We start from the raw sequence: 14,734 nt of genomic DNA, 5'->3' as shown, positions 1-14,734 counted from the left end.
TTATAATCAAATAATCCAATATTTTAAAAATGATTTCCTTTTTCTGTGTAATAATAAAACAGTAGCTTCTATTTAAATATAATTAATCCTTATTGGAGGCAAAACCAGCCTATTGGGTTTATTTTATATTTACATTATTGTCTAGACTTAGGGTAGGTGCAGATCTTCTTTGCGGCGATCAATCTCCCCGAACGCCTTCCCTCTGTCTTGCGCCAGATAAAATGAAAAATCGCTTGCGCTAAAGCACACGCGCCGCTTCGTATTCCAAAGTTGCCCGAAGTTCCCTCGTGAGGCAGCTTCGGGCGACTTCAGAAAACGAATCGATGCGTGCGTTTTAGCGCAGTCGATTTTTCATTTTAGCCGGCGCAAGACAGAGGGAAGGCGTTTGGGGAGATTGGTTGCCGCAAAGACGAGGCGATTAGTCGCCAGGCCACTAAATCTCCCCGAATCGCCCAGTGTGCCCCTACCCTTAAGGTATAAAGATCCAAATTACGGAAAGGTCTGTTATCCGGAAAACCCCAGGTCCCGACCGTTCCGGATTACAGGTCCCATACCTGTACTGGTATAAGGGTTCATGGTTTTGTCTGGAGCATGTGGATATTCAGGGTACTTACCTGGAGCCAGATACAAGTGACATTAACCTAATAGAGGTAAAATATATAAGGGAGGATCAGACAGAAGTGCAGGTGGAGATTGCCCTGCTCCTGTTAACCACAGCAACCAATGGGTGATTAGCATTTTTCAGATAAAAAAATATTTATGATAACAACAATTGTGCTACATTTGGGTTGAGTGGCTGCATATCAGATTGAATGGTCGATTCTGTATTTGTCTGCACAGGTTGCTTTTTTCTTGTCGGAACATTCAGAAGATTGATATGTTGTAGTATGGGCAGCTTAGCTAGCGACACATTCAGTGGCGGAACTACTGGGGGAGCGAGCGGGCCACTGAAATGCCGGCCGAAAATCGCGTACGGAGGGGGGCGGGGGGCCCGGCTGCGCGTCCCGCACCAGGGCCCACCCCCCTCTAGTTACGTTACTGGACACGTCCTTGTTTGTGGCACAGTAAAAAAAGATTGTGTCACTTTAAGGGTTAACTGTAGGGTCATAAACTTGAGTTTATATTTGGTGCGTGCCATACTAAGTGGCCACATTTATCAACACTGAGTAATATGTTACATGACAGGTCTGTGCTTCACCTTAAACTGGTTGTTCAACTTTCAATTAGTATGATGTAGAGAAGGATATTCTGAGACAATTTGCAATCGGTTTTCATTTTTTATTATTTGGGGTATTTGAGTTATTTAGCTTTTTATTTAGCAGCTCTCCAGTTTGTAATTTCAGCAATCTGGTTGCTAGGGTCCAGATGACCCTAGCAACCATGCACTGATTTGAATAAGAGACTGGAATATGAATAGGAGAGGCCTGAATAGAAAGATGAGTAATAAAAAGCAGCAATAACAATACATTTGTAGCCTTACAGAGCATTTGTTTTTAGATGGTGTCAGTGACCCCCATTTGAAAACTGGAGTCAGACAAAAAAGGCAAATAATTTAATAACGATACAAACTAACTAAAATGTTGCTTAGGGCAGAGACACACAGTCAGATTCGGGGAGTTTAGGCGCCTGGCGACAAATCTCCCCTTCTTCGTGGCGACTAATCTCCCCAAACTGCCTTCCCGCCGGCTAGAATGAAAATTGCCAGTGGGATGGCACTCGGAGAACTTCGTTTTCTGAAGTCGCACAAAGTGGGCGACTTCAGAAAACAAAGCATTCCAAGTTCGATTTTGTCGGAAAACTAAGCACTCCCGCTGGCAATTTACATTCTAGCCGACAGTTCGGAGAGATAAGTCGCCCGAAGAAGAGGAGATTTCTGGCCAGGCAACTAATGTCCCCGAATCTGACCGTGTGTCTCTGCTCCTAGAATCGACCATTCTAGAACATACAAAAAGTTAACTTAAAGGTGAACCACCCCTTTAATTATCTTTTCTAAAAACAGCCCCTCAGTGGGCAAGGCGTAGTATGGGAGCTGTGCAGTTTTCGGTATGTGGAGTCGGAGGAGTTTCAGGTTTTTCAATAGTTTGTGGTTTATGTAGTTTAACTTTGATTTTGGTGTGGAATTAAAAAAGAATGTGGTTTATATTTTTTGAGCTTTGGCAGTGATAAAATACCTTGTATGTTGTGTAATTACTTTCAATCAATATACAGCAGCTTGTTTATATAAACTATAGTAGTACTTATCTGTTATCTACTGTGTATCCTGTACTTGAATGGCTGCCCCCATGGCTACACCGCAGCTTGTTTATATAAACTATAGTAGTACTTATCTGTTATCTACTGTGTATCCTGTGCTTGAATGGCTGCCCCCATGGCTACACAGCAGCTTGTTTATATAAACTATAGTAGTACTTATCTGTTATCTACTGTGTATCTAGTGCTTGAATGGCTGCCCCCATGGCTACACAGCAGCTTGTTTATATAAACTATAGTAGTACTTATGTTATCTACTGTGTATCTAGTGCTTGAATGGCTGCCCCCATGGCTACACAAGAGCTTGTTTATATAAACTATAGTAGTACTTATCTGTTATCTACTGTGTATCCTTTGCTTGAATGGCTGCCCCCATGGCTACACAGCAGCTTGTTTATGTAAACTATAGTAGTACTTATTTGTTTGCACCCGATATAGCCATGCCCGTTAGTGGCATATCGGGGAAAGATCGGCTCGTTTGGCAATGTCGCCAAACGAGCGTATCTTTGCGTCTATGGCCACAAGTGCTGTTTTATTACACAAATTTAATTAAGGGAGTGCTTTGTACCTCTTAAACGTCCTGCTAATTAGATGCAGGGGTGGTTCTAAAGGTCTCACTGGCCGATAAAATCTGCCGACAGACTTGGTCAGCACTGATCAAACATGTTTAAAATGCTCTTATTGACCACCTCAATGTGGGGATCGGCAGTCAAATTCCAGATGCGTCAGAGACCAACCGGTAATAAATGCAGTAGCAAGAATTGTTCCAAAAAAATAAAAATTCTTTATTAATACATGTGTGGCCTAACGCTTTTCGTGCCCAGTGGGCACTTACTCATAAAGCCTATGTCCTAATAAATCATTTTTATTTTCCGGAGCAATTCTTGCTACTGGGTCTCTTTCACACACAGGGATTTTGTGATTGATGGGAACCCTTGGACTGGGGTTTATGTGTTGAGAACACAGTGTAACTTTTTAGTCATTACATAAAGCGGCACATTTATCAAAGGTCGAATTTTGAATTCATGCGAGTTTTTAAAAACTCCCCTAAACTCCCATAAATTTGAAATTTGTCCAATCGAAATTTATTAATTATATCTAATTTTAAACTCGAATGAATGGAATAGACCCGTAAAGTCGAATAAAATTAAATTTGAATTAAAAATCTCGATTCGAGTTCGAAGACGGCAAACAACTCCAAATTGATCGCTGGACCGCTCCCATTGACTTGTACGGCAAATAGGCAGGTTTAAGGCTGCGAATAGTCAAATTAGAGTTCTTAAAGGGCCAGAGTAGGATAAATCTTGAAAATCGAATTCACGTTTTTGGAAAAACTCCAATCGAATTTGAATAACTCCCCAGTGGAATTTGACAGTTTTGACCATAAAAAAATTCGAATTTTCAATCTGACCCTTGATAAATCTGCCCCATAGTGTATATTTGCTTTTGGAGAGCAGACATACACACCATTGTATTACTGAATCTCCTTCTTTCCGCGTTATCTGGCTAATTTGATAGGTAAACAGTTGGATTACAGTGATGGGAATACAATTCGGAGCTAGGAGCATATTCATGAGTATGTGTTCAGTCCGATGGGAAAATCAAACCTGCCTGATCCATATCTGCTCATTTTTCAGCCAGATATCAGGCCCCATACACCTCCAGTACCTTTTAGTATGTTATAGAATGGTCCATTTTAAGCAGCTTTTCAGTTGGTCTTCATTATTTATCTTTTATAGTTATTTAATTATTTTCCTTCTTATTCTGACTCTTTCCAGCTTTAAAATGGAGGTCACTGACCCCATCTAAAAAACAAATGCTCTGTAAGGCTACACATTTATTGTAATTGCTACTTTTTATTACTCGTCTTTCTATTCAGGCCTCTCCTATTCATATTTCAGTCTCTTATTCAAATCTATGCACAGTTGCTAGGGTAATTTTGACTCTAGCAACCAGACTGCTGAAATTACAAATTGGAGAGCTGCTGAATAAAAAGCCAAATAACTCAATAACCTCATTAATAAAAAATGAAAACCAATTGCAGAATATCCCTCTCTACATCATACTAAACATTAACTCAAAGGTGAACAAGCTCTTTAATAAGACGTGCTGGTGAATTGGTCTGAAGGTTCCAGCAGACGACTGGCAGTCAGTAGGTGACAGCTAATGTAACATGAGATATTGCTCTGTGTGCCCCAGTGAGATAAGATACGGAGTTAAAAATAACCCAGCTAATGTATTTATCTGTGCTAGGAAATGCTTCTTTACTGTGTATTGCTCCCTGGCAACTTTCATCAATGTCTCACAACTAAATTTGGAAGGGGCAAAGGGGACTGAAGCGGATGCTCCGACAAACACTCTCACACCCTTTGCTCTCTACTCTTCTGGGAAGGTTTCTGTTATATAGTGCAACGTGATTGGTGGGATTTGCTTCTGTTCAGACCAAGAGCATTAGAGTTTCAATAATTGTTTTTGTGATCAGGCCTAAAGGCCTCTTAAAGGGATTGTTCACCTTTAAATTAACTGTTAGTGTGATGTAGAAAGTGATATTTTGAGACAATTTGCAATTGGTTTTCATTTTTTACTATTTGTGCTTTTTGAGTTATTTAGCTTTTTATTCAGCAGCTCTCCAGTTTGAAATGTCAGCAATTTGGGTGCTAGGATCCAAATTCCCCTAGCAACCATGCACTGATTTGAATAAGAGACTGGAATATGAATAGGAGAGGCCTGCATTGAAACATGAGGAATAAAAAGTAGCAATAACGATACATCTGTAGCCTTACGGAGCATTTGTCTTTTTTATATGGGGTCTGTGACCCCCTTTTTTATGGTGGGAAAAGTCAGAAGAAGAAGGCAAATAATTAAAGAAAAAAAAACATACTAAAAGTTAATTTAAAGGTGAACCACCCCTTTCAGGACATATTTGCGTAGTATGGCTTTTTTCTGGCATAGATAGAATTAGAAGGCCCACCTTGAAGGTCAGTTAGGACTAGGGATGCACTGAATCCGCTATTTGGGATTCGGCCGAATCCCCAAATCCTTGGTGAAAGATTCAGCCTAATACCGAACCAAATTCGAATCCTAATTTGCATATGGAAATTAGGAAAAAGTGGAAAAAATCTATTTTTGTGCTGAAAAGTCACGTGATTTCCCTACCCGACCCTAATTTACATATGCAAATTCGGATTTGGTTCGGCCAGGCACAAGGATTTGATTGAATCTGAATCCTGCTGAAAAAGGCTGAATCCTGGTCGAATACTGAACCTAATCCTGGATTCGGTGCATCCCTACTTAAAACCAACAACCTTGCCACTATTGATGGAAGGCTTTAGCTTTTCTTGCATTATCAAGCAACTGGGAAACGCAGTAGCAAAGATGAATGTAGGACTAATATACCTTAGATTCACTACACATTAAAGGAACAGTAATGCCAAAAAAAGTGTTTTAAAGTAATACAAATATAATGCAGTTGCCCTGCTCTGGTAAAATGGGTGTGTTTGCTACAGAAACACTACTATAGTTTATATCAACAAGCTGCTGTATAGCAATGGGGGCAGCCATTCAAGCACAGGATACACAGTAGATAACAGATAAGTACTACTATAATTTATATAAACAAGCTGTTGTGTAGCCATAGGGGCAGCCATTCAAGCACAGGATACACAGTAGATAACAGATAAGTACTACTATAGTTTATATAAACAAGCTGCTGTATAGCAATGGGGGCAGCCATTCAAACACAGGATACACAGTAGATAACAGATAAGTACTACTATAATTTATATAAACAAGCTGTTGTGTAGCCATAGGGGCAGCCATTCAAGCACAGGATACACAGTAGATAACAGATAAGTACTACTATAGTTTATATAAACAAGCTGCTGTGTAGCCATGGGGGCAGCCATTCAAGCACAGGATACACAGTAGATAACAGATAAGTACTACTATAGTTTATATAAACAAGCTGCTGTGTAGCCATTCAAAGGAATAAAGGCTCAGGTTACACAGCACATAACAGATAAACTCTGTAGAACATAATGGTGTTATCTGTTATCCACTATTCAACCTGTGCCATTCAGCTTTCCACCATATATATGTTTATATGAACTATAGTAGTGTTTCTGAAGCAAACACCAGTTTTACCAGTGCATGATGCTTTCATTACTATAAAACACTTTTTGGTGTTACTGTGACCATCAAAAACTTTACTTTGCCTTTAAGAGAACGGCACCATGCTGAGCGAAATTTATAAATGATAATTAGTGTAACGAGAAGCCATTGACTGATGGAGCCACTGGAAAAAGCAAGCTTACATGCCAAGTACACGGAGAACATTCTGGCTCGTTAACCAAGATATCATCATCATCATCATCATTTCAGCTTTGTCATTGATAACTTCGAGAGTCCTCTCCACCTCCCAGAACTCCTCTGATCTGGCTGCTATCAATAGATCTCTATTTATAGGTGGAAATTATTCTCGGAGCTCCCGAGTCATAAATACACTTCCACGCTGTGAGGTCACAGGGCAGATACGATTTCAATCAATTCACGTTAATCTTTTTCTGTCCTGTGATCCACACGAATATGAACCCATATCCCACCGACCCCTATTACACATGTAACATTATGCTAAAATCATCCCTTTTCTCTCTCTCTCTGTCTTTTCAGACCTTGAACCCAAAATGGAATGAAGAATTTTTTTTCAGGGTAAGTATTTTTTTTTTTTTCATCACCTTTTGCTAAAATTATCAATATTGATCCTATTGTTGCGATTAGAATTTCAAAGCAAGAGCCGAGAACGGAATAAAGAGGTCGCAGATATTTTTCCACAGTGTTTTGTCCATTAAGTCTTTTTTTAGAAGTGCAATTGGCTTAGCAGACAGGTCTCTAATCTTCTTTCTATGAAGCGCTGGATAAGAAGCAGAGAAAGTGTTATTGGAATGACTCCGGGTCCAAGGACTCTAATGGATTGAACAGGCCTTAAAGGGGTCGTTCACCTTCCAAACACTTTTTTCAGTTCAGTAGTTTTCAGATTGTTCCCCAGAAATTAAGACTTTTTTTTCGATTACTTTCCATTCTTTATTTTTTACCGGTTTTCCAAAATCTAAGTTTAAAGTTGAATGTTCGTGTCTCTGGTGTTGGAGTCTGACAGCTCAGTAATTCAGGTGCAGACTCTGAACTGTTACAATTTTGCAACATTTAGTTGATCCATTTCTCAGCAGCATCTCTGGAGTATTAGTAACTATTGTATCAATTCTAACAGCTGCCTGTAATGAAACCCAGAGATTCTGCTCAGCAGGGACAAAGATAAAAAATGTATCAACTAGATGTATCAATTTAGATCAGTTTACAGGGTCGGCGACCCCTCTCCCAGAGCTGATTTACAAGGTGAAAAATGACACTTTTGGGCAGAGACACACATTCAGATTTTGGGAGATTAGTCGCCCAGCGACAAATCTCCTCTTCTTTGGGGCAACTAATCTCCCCGAACTGCCTTCCTCACCAGGAAACTTCAGGTGACTTCGGAAAGCGCAGCGTTTCAAATCCGGCGATTTTCATTTTAGCCGGCGGGAAGGCAGTTCGGGGAGATAAGACGCCCCGAAAAAGAGGAGATTTGTTCCTGGGCGACTAATCTCCCCAAATCTGACCGCGTGTCTCTGCCCTAACACTTCAATATTAGAAGAACAGTCACACATAGAAAAAAGAAAGTAATTGGAAAAAGTCTTTATTTCTGGTGAATTATATAAAATCAACTGAACTGAAAATAGTGTTGGAAGGTGAACAACCCCTTTAATACTAATTTATAGTATATAATATAGTATATAATATAAAAGGTGGATACTTCTCATCTCAAGACCAGGGTGATCTGTTCTTGCCATGAAAAGTTAAAGGTAGGCAAGGGAAGAGCCATGCTGAGACTTTCATGCCAATTCCCTGTATACACTGCCTTGCAAAAGTATTCACCCCCTGGCTTTTTATTTTGTTGCATTCCAACCTGTAATTTAAATGTCTCTTAATCTTATTTTATGTGATGGATCTGCACAATATAGTCTGTTGGTGAAGTGAAATGAGAAAAATATATATAAAAAAAATAAAAAAAACAGAAAATTGGCATGTGCATATGTATTCACCCCCTTTGCCATGAAGCCCCTAAAAAATCCAGGTGCAACCAATTACCTTCAATAGTCCCATAATTAGTGAAATGAAGTCCACCTGTGTGCAATCTAAGTGTCACATGATCTGTCAGGTACCACAACAAACCTGCCAAGAGAGGGCCGCCCACCAAAACTCACAGACCAGGCAAGGAGGGCTTAAATCAGAGAGGCAGCACAGAGACCAAAGGTAACCCTGAAGGAGTTGCAGAGTTCCACAGCAGAGACTGGAGTATCTGTCCATAGGAGCACAATAAGCCGTACACTCCATAGAGCTGGGCTTTATAGAAAGTGGCCAGAAAAAAGCCATTACTAAAGGTGGCCAAACATGAGCAGATAAAGCTGCCGATATCGGTCTTTAAGACCAATTTGACAGCTTATCTGCCCATGTATTGAGGTTTTCGACGGGTCTTCCCTATCGATATCTGGCCACGATATTGATCGGAAAGGTTTTATTTTTTTGCCCCTTGGCGTATCGTAATTCGATCGTTCCACCATACGGCCGAACGTTCGAATTACCCCCCATATAGCCATGTCCGTTAGTGGCATATCGGGGAAAAATCCGCTCGTTTGGCGATGTCGCCAAACCAGCGGATCTTTGAGTCTATGGCCAGCTTAAGGGGCATATTTATCAAGGGTCCAAATTCGAATTGAAAAAACCTCGGAATTCGAATTCAAAAAGATCAACCGAAATTAAGTCAAAGTTTTTTTTTGGTCGAATAGGTCCATATTAGGCTTAATTTGAATCGTTCGAATCGAAGGAATAGCGCATTTGATTGAATTTTCAATTTGATTCGAATTGACTCCAAATAGGTTCTAGGAGGTCCCCCATAGGATAAAACAGCAATTGGCAGGTTTTAGATGGCGAATGGTCAAAGTTGAAGTTTTAACTTCAAAGAGACAATATAATATAAATTTCGATATTAAAATTTTTGAATTTTTTTCGAATCGAATTGGACTATTCCCTAGTCGAAGTACACAAAAAATAGCTCGAAATTTGAATTTTTTTCATTCGAAAATTCACCTCGACCTTTGATAAATCTGCCCCTTAAAGTTAAAAATTAGAAGGCACGTATTGAGTAGGGATGCACCAAATCCACTATTTTGGATTCGATCGAATCCATTGCGAAAGATTTGGCCAAATCTGAATCCATCGCAAAAGATTCAGCCGAATCCTAATTTGCATATGCAAGTTAGTGGTGGGAGGGGGGAAAATATTTTCTTTCCTTGTTTTGTGATAAAAAGTCACTCGATTTCCCTCCCCATCCCTAATTTGCATATGCAAATTAGGATTTGGTTCGGCCGGGCAGAAGAATTTGGCCGAATCTGAATCCTGCTGAAAAAGGCCAAATCCTGGCTGAATCCAGAACCGAATCCTGGATTTGGTGCATCCCTAGTTTTGAGTTTGCCAAAAGGCATTGATGAAGGTGCTCTGGTCAGATGAGACTAAATTGAACTTTTCGGCGCAAACCCAACACATCCCATCACCCCAAGAACAAGGGGACTGGGAAACTGGTCCGATTCAAGGGAAAGGTGGTGCTAAATACAGGCATATTCCACAGCAAAACCTGTGTCAGTCTGCCTGTGATTTGAGACTGGGACAGAGGTTCACCTTCCAGCAGGACAATGACCAGAAGCATACTGCTAAACTGCAACAATCGAGGGGAAACATTTAGGGGTAAATTTATCAAAGAGTGAAGTTCCGCCACTAGAGTGAAATTCCGCAGCTCTCCATTCATTTCTATGGGATTTTGAAAGGCGTATTTATCAATGGGTGAAAGTGAAATTTCACCCTTTGATAAATACGCCTTTAAAAACCCCATAGAAATGAATGGGAAGTGGCAGAATTTCACTCTAGTGGCGCAACTTCACTACTAACTTCACTCTTTGATAAATATACCCCTTAATGTGTTGGAATGGCCTAGTCAAAGTCCAGACCTCAATCCAATTGAGAATCTGTGGTCAGACTTGAAGATTGCTGTAAAGTCCTGCACGGGTCCATTTTTGGAACCCTTACCCGCAACCTGCATTCCGCGACCCGCAACCCACATTCTTACCCACTTGGACTCGCTACCCGACCCGCAAGTACCTTATCCGCAACCTGGACCCGCGACCCGCTGACCATCAAGAATCAGGACGTGCTGTCATTGTAAACCGGAAGTGACATCATCAGAAGAAGGCGTGGTCAGAAAAAAGGAGTAAAAATCGATACTGAGAAGACACGCAAATCTGCTGAACCGCCGACCCACGTCTATACCCGCACCCGGATCTTCTACCCGCAACCCGCAGGTTTTTGCGGGTAACCCGCAGGTACCCGACTTGCTGCAGGACTCTAGATTGATGTTCACAAGCGAAAACCATCCAACTTGAAGGAGCTGGAGCAGTTTTGCCCCGAGGAATGGGCAAAAACCCCAGTGTCAAGCTCATAGAGACTTATCCAAAGCCACTTGCAGCTGTAAATGCCACAAAAGGTGGTTCTACAAATTACTGGCTTTAGGGGGGGGGGTGAACAGTTATGCACACTGAAGATTTCTCTTATTTTGTCGTATTTGTTGTTTGCTTCACAATAATAATAATAATAAAAAAAAAAATCTTCAAAGTTGTAGGCATGTTCTGTAAATGAAATGGCGCAAACTCTCAAACAATCCATTTTAATTCCAGGTTGTGAGGCAACAAAACATGAAAAATGCCAAGGGGGGGTGAAGACTTTTGCATGGCACTGTAGCCCTGTATTCACTCTGTATTCACTCCAGCTGTTGTGCCTGTGCTAAACTACAACTCCCAGGAGTCACATCTGTCAGGAGTTGCTGGGAGTTGTCTGTCAGCGACAAGAAAAAGGTTCCTGGACGGACTTACTCCATTGTCTGACGTTCTTCTTTCAGCTCAGTGGGGAGGTCGGCAGTGCCCATGTCACTGGCAGGGAATGCTGGGAGTTGTGTTTTAGCAACAGCTGGAGGGCCGCAGTTTGAATGCCCTTGACTGAAAGTGTGAGAAAATGGAAGGAAGTTGTTTGGGAGACAGGCAGGCACCACTGTGTCACCACATCAAACAAGGCTCGGCATTCTTCTTCCACTATCTGAAAGCATCCATCAAACCCCTGTGAACTACAGCAAAGCCATATGTTGCAGATAGTTGCAGCATGTAGTCAGCAGCCTCCCGTGTGAGCTGGGAATGTCCCACTACTGGGCCCTCATAATGTCCATCAATGTGCCGCCCGGGTTATACCACAGGGGAAATTCCTGCCTCATAACAATCCCTCTCTCTCTATTCTTCTCTTTCAACAGGTTCTTCCGACCAATCACAGGCTGCTGTTTGAAGTCTTTGATGAAAACCGATTGGTGAGTGTGGCCCTTGGCCCAGTTCTTGAGTGCTATCCTCTTTGTTATATAGCTATGGGACCTGTTATCCAGAATTCTTGGGACCTGGGGTTTTTCCGGATAATGGATCTTTCCATGATTTGGATCTTCATACCTAAAGGGTTATATTTATCAAAGAGTGAAGTAAGAGTTAGATTGAAATTCCGCCACTCTCCATTCATTTCTATGAGATTTTTATTTAGCAATGGGTGAAAGTTCATCGTTTGATAAATACGCCTTTCAACATCCCATAGAAATGAATGGAGAGGGGTCGGAATTTCACTGTGGAGATCCATAACGTCACCCTTTGATAAATATACCCCTTGATCTACTAGAAAATCATGTAAACATTAAATAAACCCAATAGGCTGATTTTGCCTCTAGGGATGGGCGAATTTCGTTTCGCCAAAAATTAGCCGCCGGCGAAATGACGCAGACACCCATTAAAGTCTATGAGCGTCGAAAAAATTTTGTCGCATGGCGAAATTTTTATTTTAACGCAAAATGCCATACAAGTCTGTGGGCGTCGTTTTTTCGGCAAAAAAATTCGCCCATCCCTATTTGCCTCCAATCAGGATTAATTATATCTTAGTTGGGATCAAGTACAAGTTACTGTTTTATTATTACAGAGAAAAAGGAAATCCGTTTTATACATTTGCATTATTTGGATAAAATGGAGTCTGTGGGAGATGGTCTTTCCAATATGCATATATTTTGGATAAAATATTTCCGGATAACGGATCCCATACCTGCATTGGGTTTTCAAGTCCATCCCTCCAGCTGCTTAGAAGTACAACTCTCAGGAAATGAATGGCTGAGGATTCTGGGACTTGTAGTTGAGCAGCTTCTATGCGATAAGTTTGGGGTAATAACCACGGTAAAGGCTCAATCTCATGTTCTCCTAACTCTGCTGTAAAATATGCATTCCCTTCTGTCCTCCGACCTGATGTGAAATACCTCGGAATATATTTATTCAAAGTTTTTAGTGTAAAGTTTGTACCGTAATACAAATAAACACCTTTTTTTTTTTTTTTTTAAAAAAAAAAAAGGTGCATTATAGTTTAGCTGGCTGTAAAACTGGCAGCAGTAGTGCAGTAACCTATTTCCAGCAAAATCCGCAAAAAATCGTGAAAACGGAAAGTTCACAAAAATTTGTGAAATTCTGACTTTTTAATGAAAAATTTGTGAAATTTGGATGTTTTCACACAAAATCAAGCAATTCGAACCTTTTCACCAAAATACCGAGCATTTTGAACGTTTTCACGGAAAAATCATGAAAATCGGAAATTGGCGCAGACGAGAGATTTGCTTATTTATTACGGGAATTTATTACGGGAATTCGCCGCAAATTCGTACCTGCCGAATTTATTCTCCCATCACTAGTATTCTCCAGTAAGTCTTCAGCAGAGCAGTGCTTATCTCAATTAACCAACATGGTGCAGTTGCATTGAGGTCTATGGCGGGCTCCTTATCTTATGTAAAGTATATGGCAACTCCTACTCATTTATATAGAGAATAAAGTACCCCCTGTTGCAGAATATAAGTTACCGAGGAGTTCCATGACCATATAAAGACACGCTGCTGAAGGCGGAGGTCACTTATAATATTCTTCTATTTTGCAACAGGGGGTACTTAATACACAAGTTTCAGTGAGTCATGTGACAGAAATGACATCACTCAGCTCCGATTATAACCGATGACATCACTAAATACTGCTTATAAGGATCTAATTTACAGGATATTCATGGCTCTTGTGTATTATAATATCCTTATATTTTACAATAAGGTGTACTTTATTCACTGTATAATACATGAATATCCTGTAAATTTTATCTTTATAAACGGTGCTTAGTGATGTCATCAGTTATAAACGATGAGTCACACGACTCACTGAAACTTGAGGGAAGTAGTGATGTCATTTCTGTCACATGACTCACTGAATCTTGAGTATTATAGTAAATAAAGTACCCCCTGTTGCAAAATATGAGGCTATTGTAAGTTACCTCGGAGTTCCGTGACTTGTGGTCATGGAGCTCCTTGGTGACTTATAATATCCTTATATTTTACAATAGGGGGTACTTTATTCACTATATAAATCACAGAGGAGTTCCATGACCATGGAACTTTTATACAGGACATGGAACTCCAAGGTGACTTCTAATATCCTCATATTTTGCAACAGGGGGTACTTTATTTACTATAATACACAAGATTCAGTGAGTCGTGTGACAGAAATGACATCACTATTTACCGTTTATAACTGATGACATCAGAAATCACCGTTTATAAGGATATAATTTACAAAATATTCATGAATTATAATGAAATATAGAGGAAAGGGAAGGTTCTGTAACCACATTCCTCATTGTGGGAACAGCTGGAGGGCCCAGGTTGGAGTTCACGGCTGCTCTACATTATGATTGGCTAATGGTCCGATGTGCTGAAATACGTCCCACACCTGTGCCCTTGCTAGTCAGCTACAGGCCTGTTACTGAGCAACTAATACCAGCGCATTTCTCACTTTTGGCTCACACATCACTTCCAACAATGGGAGATTGTTCTGAACCTTGGCACTTGCCTGGGCTCCAGCTTCCATGTCTGCTCCAGTCACTGTGTCTCATAGATTTGGCTACTGAAAAACAATATATATCTCAAATTGTGCCCTTAAAGGGCTAGCAGAACAATAAAATTGCCCTGTATTGCATTTGCACATGTTTCTCCAGCTGCTGCTGAACTACAAACTCTGCTGGATATGTTGTATTCTGGCAGCCGAGTGGAGTGGGTATCAAGTCTATAGCTGGCACAGATAATTAGCACTGCGTATCTTGACAGCGCTATATAAATAAATGATGATGATTAGCATTAAAAAGGGCATGCTGCAGGCTGCATTTTTTCCATGCAGCCATGTAATCGGCATCTAAACAAGGTTTTGTGGCTAGGATTATCTTTGTTGGGCAAAATCTGCTTGACTCCATC

General features: G+C 40.6%; 1 protein-coding gene across 7 annotated transcripts in view; it reads left to right on the top strand.

Annotated features, from left to right (window-relative positions):
• The window catches only part of nedd4l.L (NEDD4 like E3 ubiquitin protein ligase L homeolog), a 253,294-nt gene that overhangs the window by 124,108 nt on the left and 114,452 nt on the right, over positions 1-14,734 (top strand). For all 7 annotated transcript variants that reach the window (XM_041569986.1, XM_041569997.1, XM_041569996.1 and 4 more), the window contains exons 4-5: positions 6,919-6,957; positions 11,687-11,740. In XM_041569986.1, the coding sequence (XP_041425920.1) occupies positions 6,919-6,957; positions 11,687-11,740 (93 nt within the window). The remainder of the gene's footprint in view (positions 1-6,918; positions 6,958-11,686; positions 11,741-14,734) is intronic.

Source organism: Xenopus laevis, chromosome 1L (assembly GCF_017654675.1).
Source record: "Xenopus laevis strain J_2021 chromosome 1L, Xenopus_laevis_v10.1, whole genome shotgun sequence".
In the NCBI taxonomy this organism is placed as follows: domain Eukaryota; kingdom Metazoa; phylum Chordata; class Amphibia; order Anura; family Pipidae; genus Xenopus; species Xenopus laevis.
Note: the sequence above shows the minus strand (reverse complement) of the source record. Positions and strands in the feature narration are given on the sequence as shown.